This window comes from Zootoca vivipara, chromosome 3 (genome assembly GCF_965207765.1).
Source record: "Zootoca vivipara chromosome 3, rZooViv2.hap1.1, whole genome shotgun sequence".
In the NCBI taxonomy this organism is placed as follows: domain Eukaryota; kingdom Metazoa; phylum Chordata; class Lepidosauria; order Squamata; family Lacertidae; genus Zootoca; species Zootoca vivipara.
In genome coordinates this window covers 79,741,041-79,761,017 of record NC_142586.1, presented here as the reverse complement: position 1 = coordinate 79,761,017, position 19,977 = coordinate 79,741,041, and the positions used below count along the sequence as shown (strand labels likewise).

The following is a 19,977-nucleotide window of genomic DNA, read 5'->3' as shown; positions in this document are numbered from 1 at the left end:
CCCATCATGTTTGGTTGCACTGTTTTTCTCCTGTTCACCATTTTGTTTCTCCACACTTTCAAAAAGCATTTTAAAAACTGCCGAAAAAATTCATTTCCTCCCAGTTTATTGTTCACTTTGTGCCTATATTTTTGGCCATTTTCCCCCTTTGCCTTCATTACATTTGGTACACTTGGGCTCAGTTCCCCATAGTACCTTGCCAGTTGTGAATTGCAGATAGTATTGTGTAATGCAGTCACATTAATGTTTGTAATTAAAAAGAACCATGAAAGTGTTTCTTAAAACAATTTGTCAGAAAATATTCCTGTGTTGAAAGTTCTTAATTTTTCCTTAAAACTGCTCTGATCAATGCAGATTTGTCTTACCTCAATTGTATTGGAATTTCCCATTTTATGATTGGGACATTTTGGTGAGTTGGGCTAGGTTGAGAAATGGAAATTAGCTCTAGCTCACACTCTGGTCTTAATATTTGGGTGGAGTTTTGAGCCTAGACCAAGACTGATTGGTTCTCTGTGTGGAGGAATGCTTTCTTAAAAGGCAAGCTGGCTGTTTATATTGATTTTTAGGTGTGTAGCACCTGGATTGGAAGTGGCGTAGTAAGCGACCTTAATGATCTTCGCCGTGTTCACAACCTCCTTGTCTCTTCACTGGACAAAGTGCAAACAGGCAAGGGGTCTTCCAGCCAGCTTTACAGGGAGAGCGCTACTACTATGGAAAAACTGGCAGTACTCAAAGCTTGGGCTGAGGTAAATATTTAAAAATAATAATATAAAAGCAGTTGCTTAGTCTTGCTTTTCTGTGGATTGGAAGGCAATAGATGAATAAATCAGTTGATCTGATATATTGTTTATTTGTTACATTGCATGGAACACACACAACTACATGTAGTAACTCAATGGAGTATATAATACAGGTTGGCTTGCTGCTGTTTGTAAACATTCCAATAATATTCTTCAGACTTTGAATGCAAGACAATGTATCTTGAGGTTATTTGAAAAGGTTTCTAGCTGCTACTTGAAATGTCTGCATAGAAGTTAACATATGAAGACATAAAGTGATTTATTACATAGAATTTCATTGCATATAAAAATAAAATAATATGTGAGCTAGCATGATCCAGTATGTGAAGTGTTGAATTCAGAACTGGAAACATTCTAGCTCAGGTGTAGACTTGTTGTATGATCTTAGATAAGTCACTTATCTCAGCCTCCCTTGCCTCTAAGCAAAACAATGTCAACAAAACAGTGAACTACTTGCCAGGATGAATGGAAGGAGGTAATGAAATCAGTTTTCCTGGTAAAAAAAATGCTGAAACAATACTTTAACTATATTAAGTATTTCTGCTGGTTTTTATATTTGCATAAGACACTTTATTAACATGTTACTTTGTGGTATTTCCTAGAGTTGCTGAGGCCATCAGCCAAGTTCTCTTTTTATTGTTTATAACTGGATATATTCAGTTGGAGGAATTCAATATTGCACTAAGGCAAATGTTCCACTAGCACAATCATTTCAGCTTGCCAATTCTAGGGGTTCTTCCAACACACACATCCCAAGCCATGGGAAGCATACAGTGGGGAGGAGAGGGGCAAAAGCCCTATTGTGCAAGCAGAAGTCTTTGCACAGGGCTTCCAGTCAGGACTCGTTAGGTGAACTCTGTCCAGGGACTTTGAAATATACAAAAGTGATTCTCTTGATCACGACTTTTCAACACCTTGAGGATATATACTTCTTTTTAAAAGGGTTTGTTAAACCTTATGGGTTTGAGAATGGGGTTGAAAGTGTGCTGCAGAATTAATCTTTCCAACATACAATTTGGGTGACCATATCAAGAGGTGTGGGTTTTATTAGTGCAACGTGCCTGGGATTTAAGTGAAACATATATTTTAAGGATGGGTTACATTAATGACACTTAATGGCACACAGGGAAGCTTTATTTGTGTTGTCTATATATGATTGTAATACTTTGCATGGATTTTTATCTAAAGGTGTATGTAGTAGCTATGAAGATTAAAAAAGAAGCAGAAACTAAACCAAAGAAAGCAGTGAAGAATGGAGGTGATGATGATGATGATGATTATAGCACAGTAGATGAACTGCCGCCAGACAGTTTAATAACACTTGTGCAACCAGAGCTGCCTACTCTCAGCCGCCTCTGGTTAGCTGCACTTAAAGATTATGCTCTTTTGACTTTACCAGCAGAATTTGCAAGTCAACTTCCTCCAGATGGTAAGCTGTTAATTTAGTTTAGAATACAGTTATTATAATAGTTTTGACATGTGGGTAGAAACTTTAAAAGACAAAGTTTGGGAAGGCTGAACATTGTCCATACCCTTGTTTTGCTGTCATTTATAGGAAAAGACACAACAGCACATTCCCATGGCACATAGCATAAGCCTAATTTTCTTAACTCTGTAGCTCTTGAGCCAGAGTTGGAAGGTTTCCCTGACCATGGTTTGGAAGCTATCTCGAGTTTGTTTTTTCATGTTTGCCAAATCAAATAGTAACCTTTAATGTCTGAATGAAATCAAACAGATTTTTCATATCATCCTACATAACCTCAAACATAGTGTTCTTCAGTAAATTTGGTTCTTGCAATCATCTCTGAAATGGTGGGATAAATGAACAAGTGATGGATTGTAATATGTGAACTACGGTAGCCCAGGGTGCCATGCTTCTGGCAGTGGGACGGTCAGAATGATAGACTGACTTCACTGATAGTAAGCCACCATGTGAAGAATTCTATAAGCATGTGAGTTTGGGCCTAGCTTGCACACGCATGTTAGCAGAAATTCTAAGGTGTAGTTGATATTAACAAAATATTTAAAATGATAATGCACTTTTTACTCAGTTCCTTTCTGCCTCCATCGCCATGCTGAAATCTAGTGTAATATTTTGCCTGACAGGTGGAGCATTCTACACTCCAGAGACAATTGATACAGCTAGACTGCATTACCGGAATTCATGGACTCCAATTCTACACGCAATTGCACTGTGGTTGAATAGTACAGGATTTAATGCTTCTGAATCAACAGAAGATGTGTCAGCAGCAATACCAAATCCACAGAAACGTGCCACATCCATTATGTTAAACCCAGCACCAGGAACACCACCTTCCACCAAACCTTTGCAAGAGATAAACAAAGATCGAATGCATTTGATTTTGGGTAATACGTTGTGCTGTTGTTTCAGAATTCTGTAGTGGTACTACTACTTTATATCATCAGGTAGCAATATTTCCCATTTTGATGGACTCTAGCTTTGTGACAGCACCAGAAACAGAAGCATTCTAGCTTTCAGAACTTGGGATGCCTAAGTGTTTGGGTTTCAGCCTAAGACTCTTGACTTGCTGATGGCTGCAGTAGTATTGTGCGCAGTCATCTCATGTAAAAATGATTAAAACTAGTGTTTTGTGTATGCACAGCAATATGCAATAATAGTTTTTTTTAATAAACCCTTTACTAGTCAATGTTCTTCTGTTTTGTCTAAAATCTAAAATACTTTGCTTTTCAGGTGTTAGTATACAGTTTCTCTGCTCTCCACGACCAGAAGAGCCTGTTGAACATGTTACATCCTGTTTACAAGCTCTGCACACTTTATTGGATTCCCCTTGTGCTAGAACCCACATTGCTGAGGATCAGGTATTATTATTGAAGTCTGTAACTGCAAGCTAGGATAGCCATCTGATTATGCAGGAAGTAAAGCAGATTGCTGGAACAATCAGTTAAATGAAGGTTTCATGTATTGGTCATGGAGTGGAAAAGTTTGTGAAATTGACTAATTGATTAACATTGACTAATATGTTTTGTCCTGATTTTTCTCAATTTAAATATTAATTATGAGAAAAAACAGAACCAAATTTGTACTTTCAACCTTTTATTCAATAAATGCCAGCTCAGACACACTGAAACAGGTGCAATGGTTTGAACCTAATAAATGTTTGGGCAAAATCTAATCAAGTTAGCTGAGGAAGTTAAGCATATCGGAAATAAAAATGCTTAACTTTGGCTGAATGATGCATTTGGTGAGTGCTTTCTTTAAAGTGGTGAAATGCTCAGAATAAGTCTTTCAGATGTAGATTAAATGAGACATTATAAGGGATTACAGCAATGTAGGATAGCTTTATTATGAAAGCTCATGATCATAGGCAACTTTGGGGAAAAACCTTTTTTTTTCCTTGCTAGCTCCTTGGTGTTGAACTTTTGAGTGTGCTGCATCGACTTCTCTTGACCTGCAATCCTCCTTCAGTCCAACTGCTAGTTACTGGTGTTGTGCAGCAGATCATAAGAGCTGCTCAGGATCATCTACAAGAAAAAAGAAACACTCTGAGTAAGATATGTTACCTTAATTTTGGGTTTCAGAAATAATGAAGTACGGTATATTAGAACAAAGTTTTGTTTGTGAAGATAGGATATTTCAAACTGTATCCTTTTCCATCCTATTTATATTCTTTATTTTGCACACTTAACAAACCTAAACTAAGTTGAATCATTTAGTATACTTTCATGCATTTGAATGCCACAAGAGAATCAAAATATTTCTATATTTCCTTACATTAGTAAAAGGAAACAGCATTAACACTATTTCAGTTGTTTAGCTGATAGCATAAGCAGAATTGTGGCACCTTTGATTCTCTACCCACAGTTTCTAACAGTAAACAGAAGCTGTCTAGTTACTAAATATTAATGTATACATTTTAAACAATTTTATTGTTGTAATACTATGTGGCTATATTTACACTTTCAGTATTTATTATGCATTATTTTGAATCCTTTTCTGCATTGGCATTTATGGATTCCGTATGATAGTCACATTTTTAACACATACTGCCTTTTATGTTCTTATTTTGTAGATGAAGAAGATGTAAAAGAAAAAGACACAAGCACCATGTTGGGCGAAGGAGGAGAAAGTGGGGGTCTTGTGCCAGGAAAATCTCTTGTATTTGCTGCCATGGAGCTCCTAATGTTTATCCTAGTACGGCACATGCCACATTTGAGCACAAAAATGTCAGATTCTCCGAGTCATATCTCCAGCAGAACCCAACAGCTTCCAGAAGAAAGTGCTCGTCTTGTAGCTGCCACAATTGGAATTCTGTCTGACCTGCCCACTCTCTGTTCCCCAGCTGGTAATGCAGTAGATCTTTCTTAAGATGCATGGACAAGTAGGCTTTGCAGAAAGTGTATCCTGGATAGTGAAAGGAAAGCATGACAGGTTGAAACCTGTTTTAAAAATGTGGAAAGTGTTCGGAGAAATGTTTATGATGGTGGCACAGACAAGCAGAACAGGCTCTAATGCAGCCTTTCCCAACCAGCACTGTGCTGGCTGAGGCTGATGGGAGTTGTAGTCCAAAACATCTATTACTTATTAAATTTGTATACCACCCATCATCTGAAGATCTCAGGGCGATTCACAGTATAATTTCCCCCTTCCCCCGTGGTTCCTTGAAGGGACAGAATTCCCATTCCTTTTTTTTTAACCCCAACTGCACATCAGTTTATGGAGTACCTTTAAACTTCAGAGATTTGCTTCAGTAGAACATTCTTGAAATCTGTACGCATTCATTTCAATAAACTGCACCCAGAACTTACTTGGTAAATGAAAACATTATATGCAGCTTTGAGTCAGATTTTAATATTATAAAGGTAAAGGGTAAAGGGACCCCTGACCAATAGGTCCAGTCGTGACGGACTCTGGGGTTGCGCGCTCATCTCGCATTATTGGCCGAGGGAGCCGGCGTTTGTCCGAAGACAGCTTCCAGGTCATGTGGCCAGCATGACAAAGCTGCTTCTGGCGAACCAGAGCAGCACATGGAAACGCCGTTTACCTTCCCGCTATAGCGGTTCCTATTTATCTACTTGCATTTTGATGTGCTTTCAAACTGCTAGGTTGGCAGGAGCTGGGACCAAGCAACGGGAGCTCACCCCGTCACAGGAATTTGAACCGCCGACCTTCTGATCAGCAAGCCCTAGGCTCAGTGGTTTAACCACAGCGCCACCTGGGTCCCTATTAATATTATATCCATGCACAATCAGGAAATGCAGCTATTAGGACATAAGGTAAAGCGACCCCTGACCATTAGGTCTAGTCATGACCGACTCTGGGGTTGCGGTGCTCATCTCACATTATTGGCCGAGGGAGCCGGCGTACAGCTTCCAGGTCATGTGGCTAGCATGACTAAGTCGCTTCTGGCGAACCAGAGCAGCACACGGAAATGCTGTTTACCTTCCCAGTGTAGCAGTACCTATTTATCTACTTGCACTTTGACGTGCTTTCAAACTGCTAGGTTGGCAGGAGCTGGGACCGAGCAATGGGAGCTCACCCTGTCATGGGAATTCGAACCGCCGACCTTCTGATTGGCAAGCCCTAGGCTCTGTGGTTTAACCCTCAGTGCCACCCGCGTCACTGCTATTAGGACATAGTTACTTCCAAAACGACATACGTATATAGGATACTTTAGTTTCACTAGGAAAGTGAAAGAGCAATAGAGTGCATAAGAGAAGTCATGTCAGAGGTTCATCTAGTGGGCAAATAGATGCCCACAGGAAGCCTGCAAGCAGGTGCTGAATGCAGTAGCAGTAGCAGTCTCCCCATTTGTGATTCCCATCAACTGGTATTCAGAAGCATGCTGCCTCCAACAATAGAGGTAGAACATAGTAATCATGCTTACTTCTATGGTTTGATATGAGCCTCTCTTTCCCTTTAATTCCACAATGGTAGTCAAGGCGCCAGGACAGATTGGAAGCATCACGTGTAATGTTGTATTTTAACACGTGGTGTGGGATGGACACACAAACAAAATCCAGTGGTTCTGGAGTGCACAGGTAGCTGTGTGCCTACAGTGGCTTTTCTGTTATATGACTCAGATATGCTTTGTGTGTAACAGTGGGCCGTACTTGCTCATGTGAAATGCTACATAGAATATAGCACTATGGATCATGCCTATGGTGTAGCATTTTGTTCTTACACTTGTGTGCAAGTAAATATGTTTTATCTTTCAGGATGCATGACAATTTTGCCCACAGTCCTGTTTCTATTAACTCAAGTGTTAAAAGATACTGCAGTGAAAACAACAGGAAACCATGTCCCACCGCCAGTCTCCGCAGCACTTCAAGGATTGAAAAATATTGTAACTCTTCCAATGACAATGAATGAAGAAATACACAAACAGTGGACAAATCTTATCCGCAGCACCCTGGCCTCAATCTTGGAATACTCTCAGCCAGGTAATTTGCATACAAACACAGCTACTGAAAAAATAAGCAAAAGGGAAAGCCAGTGTGGTGTAGTGGTTAAGAGCGGTAGACTCATAATCTGGGGAACTGGGTTCGCGTCCCCGCTCCTCCACATGCAGCTGCTGGGTGACCTTGGGCTAGTCACACTTCTCTGAAGTCTCTCAGCCCCACCCACCTCACAGGGTGTCTGTTGTGGGGGAGGAGGGGAGAGGAGATTGTTAGCCCCTTTGAGACTCCTTCGGGTAGTGATAAAGTGGGATATCAAATCCAAACTCTTGTTCTTCTCATAGGAACCAGAACTGGTGTACTTATTTCAATAATCACATTGCTATTTCTGTTAGATCTATAGAATTAAAAGAGAAAGGAATAAAGATGCACATGGGGGTGTCCAAATCTTCTTTGATGTATTAGTGCTTCTTTGTAGAGCCCAGCATCCTCCTTTAATGCCTTAAAAACCCTATGTTTGTTGAGTTTGAACTTCTCCATATACGGCATAAGTATTAGGATACATGAGCAATTCAGCTCTTTTATTAACAAAAGGGGACTAATTTGACAAAATAAATGTGTGTTGCATATTTTTAATAACAATAAAAAATCAGAACAAACAGGTATACTGGATTATTAAATATATCAATATTTTTAACAATTACGTTATTGTGAGTCATTCTGTATGTTGCATATGTCTGTGGAATGTAGTTTTTAAAATCTCATGTGGATCTGCTTTTCAGAAACATATCAAGTACAAACCACTTCCATGTTATATCATAGGGTGGTGGTTGTTTTAACCACAAAAAAACTAGGCTGAAAGGGTTGTGCAATAAAATATCATTACTATTTAAATCAGAAATATTATGTTTATTTTCCAGTATTTTCTTACTTTGTAACTGAGCAGTTTCATTTTGCCTATTTCAAAACCGTTTTAGTATAAGCTCTCAGCCAGTTTTTACTGGATTTTTTTCAGAGGCCTCAAGGCCTATTGTGGATGAAGTCAGCATGCTTACAGCTATTGCACTTTTCCTTTGGTCTGCAAGCACAGAAATAATTGGAGTGCAGTCATTACAGAATGGCTGCATGAACAGATTCAAAATGGCACTGAACTCATCTGATCCTTGGGTGAGTATTCCATTTTTGCCCCAATGACCCAGCATTAATTAAAAGTTCACTCTCCCTAAAGCTACCATTTGTGCAGTTAAAAAAACCCCTACATGTAGTCTAATTCCCCCGTGCATGTAAGATGTTTGCAAGTGGGACTTCATTTACACAACTCAACCTATGTATAGCCATATATTAACATAAAAAACATTTCTGTTTTGGCTTCTGGTTCAAGATTGGTTAATGTGGTGTAACATTTTAACAAACCTAAGCTACCATCTTACTCGAAAAGACAGGGATTCACTTTATACTAGCTATGCTTTCTTACAAAACTTGCTGTGTTACTAACTGAATCCTCAGCAGTAAATGAAGTTTTACCATGTCTTGAACTGTGATTTTCAAATATGGAACAAAATCAATTATCCCAAATTATTTGCACTCTGTGTAGTTCCAGAGTTTGTACCATGACAGATACTGTTTATTAAACAGATGAAATGACCGAGGACATAATGACCAAGTAACAGTATTTCTTGACCATTTGAATTGCCTTGTTTTCACTTTTCTTTCAGGAACCATTATTAACATTGTGATGGTTTCACTACCAACTATAAACTAACACAGCAATATTTTTTATTGTGATTAGGTTCAAGCCAAGTGCTACCAGCTTCTACTTTCTGTATTCCAACACACCAATCGAGCCCTCTCAACCCCATATATCCATTCACTGGCACCAATAATGGTTGAGAAACTGAAAAGTGTAGAGATCAACCGCCCAAACAACAAAATGGAACTTTTAGCAGTTCAGGAAGGAATCAAAGTTCTTGAAACACTGGTAGCTCTTGGAGAAGAACAGAATAGTAAGTAGCTTGAATAATAATACTCAAATTGTACAGTAATAGTTCTTTTTCTAAAGCTAATTGTCACAGTGGGAGGAATGGTTTCATAGACTGTGGCTGGGGAGAGAAGGATTAAACTTACACCTGGTATTTAATTTTAAATGCCATACAGCATGATTGCTAATCATGTCATTAATACACTGAGGATATGCTGGAGTTTCCTAGTCCAATCAGTGTCATTGCTAACAGACCTAGTGGACTCCCAAAAGTAACATCACCTTCAATTTTAATGAAGAAAAATAAGTAGTCCCAGGTTTGGAGCACAGTACCCTAGAATGTGGCATTTCCCCACAGAAATTAGGTCTTGGAAGTTATGAATTTATAGATTATGGACTGTATCCAATTGTGTCCCTTCAATCACAGTAGATTATTTGATCCAGTGAAGGCTTCCATAAGTGGAAGAGTGAGTCAGCAAAAAATACCTGCCTTCCTTTCCCACTGTGTGTCTCCATCTCTGCCAAGAAATATCTGCTCCAGAAGATTTGACTAACTCCAAGGAACAGTGTAGGAGGAAGCACAGGCAGCTGCAGGAGAAATGGGGGAGGGTGTGTGAAATTCACTTTCCTCCCTCTTCTGTTCATGGGAGATACAATTCAATATATCCCATTCACCCTAATCTGAATCTACAATAGGCATGGAACTCTCAAACTCTAAAAAGCTAACATATTTGTTTCAATTGATGAAGCAGATGTGCATTATTGATTTTTTAAAACCAAGATGGTTCTTTCAGTGCAGAATGTTCACATGTGCTTCAGAGTGCACACGGCAAACAAATCTGTAATAATACGGGTTACATGCTTTGTGATATGCTATGATAATTCAACAGAATCAAAAAGAAGATATAATAAATGCCACCTGTCCTTTTTCTTCTATTGCTAAATGTAGTTTTATCCTATATCTGCCCCCATGGTAACACAGTACCTTAGGGAAACATTTGGCTGTTCTGGAACTGAGCACAGTGTGGAGTTGCGAGGCGGTCCTAAAAATAGTTCTTCAACTTTCCTTTTTGGATTTGTATTAGTCAGAAATGGAATGAGATTTTGGAGTTTTTATTTTTTTAACAGAAATAAATGAACATGATGCTCTGAGTTCAAGTCCATAATTTTAAATCTGTTCTTTTTTTCTCTCCATAGGAGTCCCACTGCTTGCGCTTCTTGTTCCCACCCTTATTTCTTATTTACTGAATGAGAATGCTTTCTCTTCTGCATCTATGGTCTCAAAAGAACTTCATGAGTTTGCCCTCCAAGACCTAACACGGATTGGACCCCTTTATCCTCATGCATTCAAGACAGTCATGGGAGCAGCCCCTGAATTGAAAATACGGCTGGAAACTGCAGTGCGAGCAAGCCAGGCGAGCAAAGCAAAGGCAGCTGCCAGGCAACCACCACCCACAGTACATTCCACTCCAACAATTAAACTTAAAACTAGCTTTTTCTGATTTATTCTTGTTGGAACCAATCATAAAATCGATCACCATGCAATATATCATTCCTTTTGTGTTACTGAATAGCACTCTCTGTATTTTTGCATTGTTTGTCAATGGCTATCCACTAGGGGTTTATGTTCCTAGGTGTGTGTTATAACTTGAAATCTGTGCATTTTAAGGGACGTAATATTATCTATATGTACATAGATTTTTATGAAATGGAATAAGTTTGATCATGCATCTGAGTCTGTGTTAAACTATCTCCTGTAACTAAGTGTTTTGTGTATTACTTGGTGGCCTTTATTTTTAGACTTCTAGAAATATCAGGTTCAGTATGTGATTATAAAAGCTGCGTATATATTTATTTTCCCTGGGCAAATTCACTGATGTGTGAGGGGGGAAAGGGCAGGCCTGCCCATAAGGCCAGGTGAGGCAGTCGCTTTGAGTTCTCCACTGCTAGCAGAAAAGCCACTGGTTTCCAGCAACACAGGTAAGGGAGGCGTGTGGGGTGGCAGCGGGGCACCAGCAGAGTCCCTGAGGGGGAGAGTAGGAAATTTGTGTACATTAGTATTTATCTAGTAAAGTCAGATGCGGTAATGCATTTTTGTACTAAACATGCACATACACAATTTGTCAAACCTGTTATGTCATGTAGAAAAAAGAACCACTGGCTATAGCCAGATTCGACAGGGATAGCCATATTTGTCTTGCTACAAAAACAAGAAGACATCTTTGGTATCTTTTAAGACCAACACATTTATTGTAGTATAATATTGCATTACCTAAAATCCACTTTGTCAGATGCATGCTATGGTGGATAGATACCTCTTTGTAATGGGCATAATGTGTGGATATCATTTACAAAAAATACACACAACATTGCAATCAAAACTCCATTGTGAAAAATACTTAATAGAATGAAAATGTGACAAAATTGCACTTATTTCTGCCAAATGTTCCTGTCAAGACTACTATAGACCAAGATGACCCATGGAAAGACAAACAAGAGGCCAAGACCCTATGTTTCTTTCCCCCCACATTATTTGGTTCTTTACTAAAAGAGGTGTACTCTTAGGCAACAAGTTTATTGCCAATTATATGACACAAACACAGTTGACACCAGCAGCTTGTTATCTAGTACAGAAAGCGTTTTCTATAAGGAGATAAACTTGATTTTCATAATACTTCTATGTCCTCTGTTAAAAAAAGGACCAGAAACAAAAACAGTTTCACTGAACAACAGAATCTTCTGCTTCACAAAGGAGCCTTGCTTTCCTCTGGTAAAGCTAGTACAAGATCGTGAAGTGAACGGGCAGTGGATGGTGTTCATTCTCTGCTAACACTAAGCCTCTGTTGTCTGAGCTTTCCATAATCTAGTGTGATCTTAGAAACATTTTCATGCTTCTGGTTGAGAAATGTCTGCAGGCCTTGCACATTACGTAAGATCAGTCCTCCAAGTTATGGATTTTTCTGAAGGGTAGGGCTGTTTTGTTGTCATAGATTCCTGAACTGTTTGCAGTAATAGTGGGGGAGTTACTGAATGATCTTCATAACTAAAACAGGCTGGACAAGATTATATATATATATATATATATATATATATATATATATATATATATATAGTCCAGCCTGTTTCAGATCATATATATTTTTAATGATTCTCAAAACTTACAGATCCCTGACAATTTTAAAGATGAAATTGTTATTACCCAACTAGCCTGATAATCTATTTTCATACTTTAAACATACTGAAAGTGTTCTATGAAAAATGTGAACCATTGTGGCCCACAATGAAGATAAGAGATGAATGCAAACAGCGCTTGTATGAAAGCCAGCTGGCAGGGCTTTTTTTATATGCATAGAATTGCAACCAAACTGCACAAAGAATGCATGTAGGAGACAGAAGACTGGATATGGTTGTCACAGCAACTCCTAATACCAAAATAGCTTATTGGAAGGAGACTGGTTCATGACAGTGGTAGGCGTAATCCGCTGCCCTTCACCATCTCTGGTGTATAGCTTTGGTCTATTCCTTCTGATTATGAGACATTATTCCGACTCTGCAAGCTTCCTAACCAAGCTTCCTTCAAGTAGGATGGGGGGGGCAGGGCTTGAGACTTCTGAACACCCTATCCTACTTGAAAATCCCTGCTTGTCAGAGCTCTAATTGTGACAGCAAAGCACATACTGCAGTACTTAAGCAAACCAACTGTGACAGTAAATGAAAACATATATTTTCTTAATAAGTGATCATTACGTAATAATTGCAACTCTTTGAAGTTAATTTTGTTTTTAACTTTTAGGCTGTAGTTTTTTGTTTGTTTTTAGTCTACTAATTCCAGTTTTCCATTTATCTCAGTAAAACCACCCTATAAAGTGGGACTGGATGACTGGGAGAGGCTGACTTAAGCTGTGTCTTTGTTGGCACAAAAAAATCAGGTCAGTTTAACAATGATTGCACCATAATATGCAACTTGTTGCGATCTTCAGGAATAGTGTTGCATGGTCATTCTTAATCTTAGTATCTAGATTCTAGAGTTAGATGTTCCTGACCCAAAACCTCTGTGGTCCAATCTAGCGGTAAGTCTATTTCTACTCAAATCTGCCCAATATAGCATATAAATAGTGAAGGACCAAATTTTAAAATAAAGGAGACAAATGAATGCGGGTGTCTAACCACTGTCTACAGTTTACTCCCCGGAAGTCTCTTCTTTTTCCTCAGCTGAGCTCCAGACCAGTAGTCTCTGCTAAAAGGCATTGCTAAAAGAAAGGCACAGAGCCACTTCCTTGGTTGCCTTAACAAAGCTTAGCTAGAAGGCCACTATCACATCAAGAAGCGAGCCTGGTTGTTTCAGGAATTTGAATCCTGAACTCAGAATAGTTGCACTGGAGTACAGGAGGAGTTAAAATGTAGTTTGCACACTTTTAAAATGTATTCATATCTGGTGGTACACAAAGGATAAGCAAACCAGAATAGCTGTTATGAATACAACCAAGTTTTTTAAAATGCAGTATTTCTTGCAAACAAGGTTTAAATAACACAAACGAATTTTAGATGCTTTGAAACTGCTGTGAGCTCAGTACTGCAGGAGGAGCTCAGTACTGCGGAGGAGGAGTCGAGGAGACAAATCCAGGAAATCAATATAGAGGAATAAAAGAAATAAAAATACCCTAAGAATATCTCACAGCTGTTCTATGAAGAACTAACCCACAACCTGAAGGGTGGCTGATCTAATCAAAGAAGAATGTGAAATTCTGCATAGGATTAGTTCTCCAGACCTTCTCTTAGTCAAAGAAATGAACAAATAACTAGTGAAGATTTTCAGTAAAGTGTCTGGATTGGGCTGCATTGTGAAGGTCTTTCGTGGTCAGGCTGTGGTTTAGTGGTTAGAATGTTGGACTAGGAGACCAAAGCACAAAATCCTGCTCAGTCAGGAAGTTCATTGGGTGACATTGGCCCAGTTTTAGCTTAACTGACCTCACAGCGTTGTTTTCTGAGGAGAAAATGAGGAAGAGGAGGAGAACCATGAAGCTTAGAGGAAAGGTGGATGCAAACACAACAAAAGTATTGGAGCCTCAGCTTCAGGATCTGTCCTTCCAGTGAGCACTCGGGGCTGATTTCCTTCAGAATGGATAGGTCTGATCTTGCAGTCCATGGGACTCTCAAGAGTCTCCTCCAGTACCATAATTCAAAAACATCAATTTTTCAGCAATCAGCCTTCTTTATGGTCCAGCTCTCACTTTCATACATAGGCATCATTTATAGACTTAGCCCCTTCATGGATCAATGCCTTGTCGTGGCGAAGGGGCTTGAATAATTCAGAGAAGCTATGAGCTATGCCATGCAGGGCCACCCAAGATGGACAGGTCATAGTGGAGAGTTTTGACTAAACATGGTCCACCTGGAGAAGGAACTGGCAAGCCACTCCAGTATCCCTGCCAAGAAAACTCCATGGACAAAGACAACAGGCATATAAAAGTTATGATGCTGGAAGATGAGCCCCTCAGGTCGGAAGGCATCCAACATGCTACTGAGGAAGAGTGGAGGACAAGTACAAGTAGATTCAGAGCTGATGAAGCGGCTGGGCCAAAGAAGCTACAGTTAGAATTGGATATGGAACAACTGATTGGTTCAAAATTGGGAAAGGAGTACGACAAGGTTGTATATTGTCTCCCTGCTTATTTAACTTATATGCAGAATTCATCATGCGAAAGGCTGGACTAGATGAATCCCAAGCCGGAATTAAGATTGCCAGAAGAAATATCAACAACCTCAGATATGCAGATGACACAACCTTGATGGCAGAAAGTGAGGAGGAATTAAAGAACCTTTTAATGAGGGTGAAAGAGGAGAGCGCAAAATATGGTCTGAAGCTCAACATCAAAAAAACCAAGATCATGGCCACTGGTCCTATCACCTCCTGGCAAATAGAAGGGGAAGAAATGGAGGAAGTGAGAGATTTTACTTTCTTGGGTTCCTTGATCACTGCAGATGGTGACAGCAGTCACGAAATTAAAAGACGCCTCCTTCTTGGGAGAAAAGCAATGACAAACCTAGACAGCATCTTAAAAAGCAAAGACATCGCCTTGCCTACAAAGGTCCGTATAGTTAAAGCTATGGTTTTCCCAGTAGTGATGTATGGAAGTGAGAGCTGGACCATAAAGAAGGCTGATCGCCGAAGAATTGATGCTTTTGAATTATGGTGCTGGAGGAGACTCTTGAGAGTCCCATGGACTGCAAGACGATCAAACCTATACATTCTTAAGGAAATCAGCCCTGAGTGCTCACTGGAAGGACAGATCCTGAAGCTGAGGCTCCAATACTTTGGCCACCTCATGAGAAGAGAAGAATCCTTGGAAAAGACCCTGATGTTGGGAAAGATTGAGGGCACTAGGAGAAGGGGACGACAGAGGACGAGATGGTTGGACAGTGTTCTCGAAGCTACGAACATGAGTTTGACCAAACTGCGGGAGGCAGTGCAAGACAGGAGTGCCTGGCGTGCTATGGTCCATGGGGTCACGAAGAGTCGGACACGACTAAACGACTAAACAACAACAACAACATAGACTTAGCAATAAATGTCTTCTGTTTATCTAGGGCAGTGTTTCTCAACCTTTTTTGGGCCACGGCACACTTGTTCCGTGAAAAAAATCACGAGGCACACCACCATTAAAAAAGTTTAAAAAATTAACTCTGTGCCGCCCTATATTATAATTATGACTGTAAGAAACACTTGCCAAATATTGCTTTCCGGTGGGTCAGTGTTGTGCATTGGCGGCCGCCAGGCTCGTTTGCACTGAGCTTTGGGAAAGAGGAGGAGAAATATTGCTTTCCGGTGGGTCAGCGGTGGCCGCCAGGCACGTGACAATGCAAATCGCCCCTCTCGTCGCCGCACGTCGCGGCACACCAGCCAGCGTCTCGCGGCACACTAGTGTGCCGCGGAACAGCGGTTGAGAAACGCTGATCTAGGGGAAGAGAGGAATCAATAATCAAACAATGTCTCCATTAGACAAAAGCAGAAGCAGCTACCTCAGGGAGTCAGGTGCTGGGACCAGGGGCCAGCTTATGAAGGACAGAGGTGTGTGCGCAGCTAGGTGGCCAGTCCTTCACCTGCAGTGGAGGACACTGTTTCCGCTATTGCCAGTGGTGTAGAATGAGTCAATTCCCAGTTTGATCAGATTCTGTACTGGAAAGGGGAGACCTTGTGTCCTTTGTGCCGGCGCCAAACATTCATCGCTTGTAGCAGTCGCCTCTTTTTTTGCCTAATAGCACCAGCCTTGATTTTAGTTTCAAAGAGGCTCCTAGAGTATCGATAGGTTGTGTAAACAGGGATCAAATACAAGCGTCTGGATAATTTCTTTTGTAAGATGCCATGCTTGTGCACGTGTAGCCTCTTTTTTTCCTTTTTAAAATATGTGTTTGCATTTAAAATATTTAAAAACCCAGTACACCCGACCGTAGACGATTCAGAAGTAGCATGTTCAGTCAGTCCTCAATGAAACTTCAGAGCTTTTAAGTGATATTTGGGGACGGGGCTTTCACCAGCATAGCTTCCTTCCTTCCCGACCATGAATGATGCGCAGTCAACTCTTTCCTGTTTACAGCCATTTAATCCTGAGCAGAGAAAACGGTGCGGAAGGACAGTTGGAGAATCCACTTGCGACTTGAGACCTGCATATAATAGCCTTCGGACGCTTTTACCACCTCGCTCTCGATTTTAGAAACCGGAGACGGAAAACAAAACGGACTCCATTTCCCAGCATGCCCCGGGCCCGCCGTCTCAACGCCCGTTTCCCTCCCTCTGCCATGTCCCTAGCCGCGCGCCGTAGCAGCCGGCGGGGGCGGCTGTCAGGCGTCTGACGGCGGGCAGGACGCGCCCAGTTTGTTGCTGCTTCCACTGAGACGCGGCTGCCTGACTAGCGGGGCGCGGGCGTCGTCGGTCGGCGTCGTCAGCGGCGGCGGCTCCAGGGGCTGCTCGGCGGTGGGGACTGCGTGGCGGCCTCGGGCCGCGACGACGGCTCCGGCCATGGACGAGCAGGCGGGGCCCGGGGTCTTCTTCAGCAACAACAACAACAACAACGCGCTGCTGCTGCCGCCGCCTCCGGGCGGGGCCGGGCAGGGGCTGGAGCCGGGGGAGGCGGCAGCGGCGGCGGCTGCAGCCGTAGCGGCGGCGGCCGGAGGCTCCTCGGCGGTCCCGGCTCCGGCCTCTGCGGCGCGGGCTCAGTACAGCGTCCCGGGCATCCTGCACTTCCTGCAGCACGAGTGGGGCCGCTTCGAGGCCGAGAGAGCCGAGTGGGAGGCGGAGCGGGCGGAGCTGCAGGTACCGTCCGGCCGCTTTCCCTTCGCCTTTCGCTTCGTCCGGGCCGCCGCCTCTTCTCGCCGCGCCTGAATGCAAACATCTCCACACGCGCGTCTCTTCCTTCCCCTTCCCCGCCCGGACGTGTCTGCTGTTCTTCTCTCCCTCCCCCCATCTCTCTCTTCTCCGTGCTTCCCCATCGGTTGGAGGGTTTAGCCTCGGAACTGTGGAGGAGTAGTGTGCCTCTGAGCATATGCAGAGCGCCTTTGCCGTGAATGATCATTGTCAGCGCGCACTCGCAGCCTGGGGTTTGCGGGGAGGGTTTCTAGCTTGTTGTCTAAGCTGGCGGGGTCTTTCTTCTGAAGAAGCAAAGCCCTGGTTAGTGCTAGGTGGGAAGGGGGCCGCTAAGAAGAGAGCTTTCTTCTACAACTGTTAGCTTGGGTCAGGCTTGCCTACAGGATGCACAGATGCTTGGTGCCTCGATAATATAGTTTTGGTCCCAGCAGAACACGAGTTGTGTATGTGCCTCCTTGCTCCACATGGGAATAGAAAAGGAGAGAGGATGTGATCTGGTAGTTGCTCTCCCAAGTAGGCTACTACCCTTTTGAGAAGGAAATTATCAGGGATTTGTGTGATGTCTGTTAGTTATCTTTAACCAATACGGTGTAGAATTGATGTGTCCTGCATGTAAAACAACTTTGCTTTGGAATGTTGACTCAATATGTGTGAACATTTTTCAAAGCACATCACATACATTGTCTGAGAAGTACTTAAAACAGCCCTGTAAAATAGAGCAATATTGTATTTATATCCTCACCTGCTGAAGGCAATTTCATTCAAATGGCAAGGGCCTGCTCCGTGTTTCTCTGTGCCCATTCACCCATCTTTCATGGAGGCCAGTAGTGGTGTAGTGGTTAGAGTGCCAGACTAGGACCTGGGTTCAAATCCCCACATGGCCATGAAGCTCACTGGGTGACTTGGGGCCAGTCACTGCTTCTCTGTCTAACCTACCTCACAGGGGTGTTGTGTGGATTAAATCAGAAAAGGGAAAATCATTTACAGATACCACTTTGTACTCTTTGGCAAAAATGGTTGCACCAAAGCGCCACAATATGTTGGCTGAATGAGATGCAAATTTGGCAGTTGGTTTATTATGGGGAAAGTGTGAGGTCAGTAAGGGTTTTTTTCTGATGCGGCATTTAGTTTCTTTGGATGATGGAAACAGGGCTCCCTATTGTAAGGAGTTGTAGCAAGGTTTAGGATTCTCAAGCATTTCAGAAGCACTTCATTGATGTGTTTGTACCATGTGTGAAAAATCTTATGTCAGACTAGTTGGTAAAGAAGTGGAATGGAAGGATATACACATGCATGTTCTGTCAGTATGGGCATACATGTGCAAAATTAGACAAAACCTGCAAGGTGTGGAGTTTGCTGCATGTTCTTAACATCTTGGGATATTGTGACAAGCCTTTGGACCCTAAGTTGAAGGAAGGTGGGGGAGAATCACTGACGCTTGTGATAGAAGGCTTTAAGATCTCCAAACAGCATGCTCTGTAGTAGACACACCAGCTACAGTGGGAGTTTTGCTCAGCGGGTAGTTCAATTACTGTGGCCTTTATGAGATATTTCAATTTTTAGTGGGTTTTTAAAAGCCTTAAATGTACAAGTGCAACAGGATGAAGATTCCTTCTGCATTCCAGAATGTGCAAGAAGCTACCAACATAACTTGGAATTGGTAATATAGGCAACTCCCCATTTATCCAGGGATTGCATTCTGGGTCATTGTGTATGAAATTGGGAACCCATCGGAAAAGCCTGCATAAAGGCCACCCCTCCCCAGTTCCTGTTCCTCCCTTTTAGTGATATTTCAGTGATGTCATTATGACGTTTCTGGGTTACTTCCGGGTTCGGAATATGTGCACTTGTGCATGATCGCGCACGTATCAGTTGCGTCCAAAACGGGAGCTGCCTATAAATCTTCGAGCCTAACTTGTCATAGGCTGCATAAAGTCCCTGGTGAAGGTACTGATCTCTGCTGTGTCTCCTTTTTTCAGGTTGAGCAAAGACTGATTGAGCAGTTCATGGTTATCTAATATTGTAGAATAGTCTCTGCTATTATTCCACATGAGAGGTTGTTGTGTCATTTGAAGCAAAAAAAAAAGTGCACTTCACTATCATCCATAGATAGCATGAGTTCTGAGATGCTCATTAGCTGTACAGCGGATGGTAGGTTGCCACAGAGATGGTTGGAAAAACAATCAAGGATCAATAACAGATTTGCATTGAAATGGCAAATGTGAATCATGTAAGCAAGTATAAGCCACATTGGGGCAAAACATTGCAACTTCACATACAATATGCTTATATGTGACTGGCCAGGAAAGAGAGAATTAAGAAAGGAATTGAAAATAAAACTGCCCATGTCATAATGCCATTTTCAAATCTATGATACAACCACACTTGGAGTCCTGTCCTGCCCTGCTTGCAGACTTCTTGCAGACTGTGAGAACTTGCAGACTGTCAGAACAGGATGC

At 41.7% G+C, this 19,977-nt stretch overlaps 2 protein-coding genes across 4 annotated transcripts in view; both read left to right on the top strand.

Annotated features, from left to right (window-relative positions):
- HEATR5B (HEAT repeat containing 5B) overlaps positions 1 to 10,935 on the top strand; it is a 43,603-nt gene extending 32,668 nt beyond the window's left edge. Inside the window, exons 27-36 of the mRNA XM_035108283.3 lie at positions 567 to 746; positions 1,989 to 2,229; positions 2,907 to 3,167; positions 3,514 to 3,641; positions 4,185 to 4,329; positions 4,853 to 5,125; positions 6,999 to 7,223; positions 8,194 to 8,345; positions 8,968 to 9,181; positions 10,354 to 10,935. Of these exons, the coding sequence (XP_034964174.1) occupies positions 567 to 746; positions 1,989 to 2,229; positions 2,907 to 3,167; positions 3,514 to 3,641; positions 4,185 to 4,329; positions 4,853 to 5,125; positions 6,999 to 7,223; positions 8,194 to 8,345; positions 8,968 to 9,181; positions 10,354 to 10,658 (2,124 nt within the window). The 3' untranslated portion in view covers positions 10,659 to 10,935. The remainder of the gene's footprint in view (positions 1 to 566; positions 747 to 1,988; positions 2,230 to 2,906; positions 3,168 to 3,513; positions 3,642 to 4,184; positions 4,330 to 4,852; positions 5,126 to 6,998; positions 7,224 to 8,193; positions 8,346 to 8,967; positions 9,182 to 10,353) is intronic.
- A 6,054-nt stretch (positions 10,936 to 16,989) lies between these two features.
- STRN (striatin) overlaps positions 16,990 to 19,977 on the top strand; it is a 50,868-nt gene continuing 47,880 nt past the window's right edge. Inside the window, exon 1 of one of the 3 annotated variants that reach the window (XM_035108286.3) lies at positions 16,990 to 17,467. In XM_035108286.3, the coding sequence (XP_034964177.1) occupies positions 17,174 to 17,467 (294 nt within the window). In that variant the 5' untranslated portion in view covers positions 16,990 to 17,173. The remainder of the gene's footprint in view (positions 17,468 to 19,977) is intronic. The other 2 variants (XM_060272900.2, XM_035108288.3) reach the window with 2 other exon arrangements.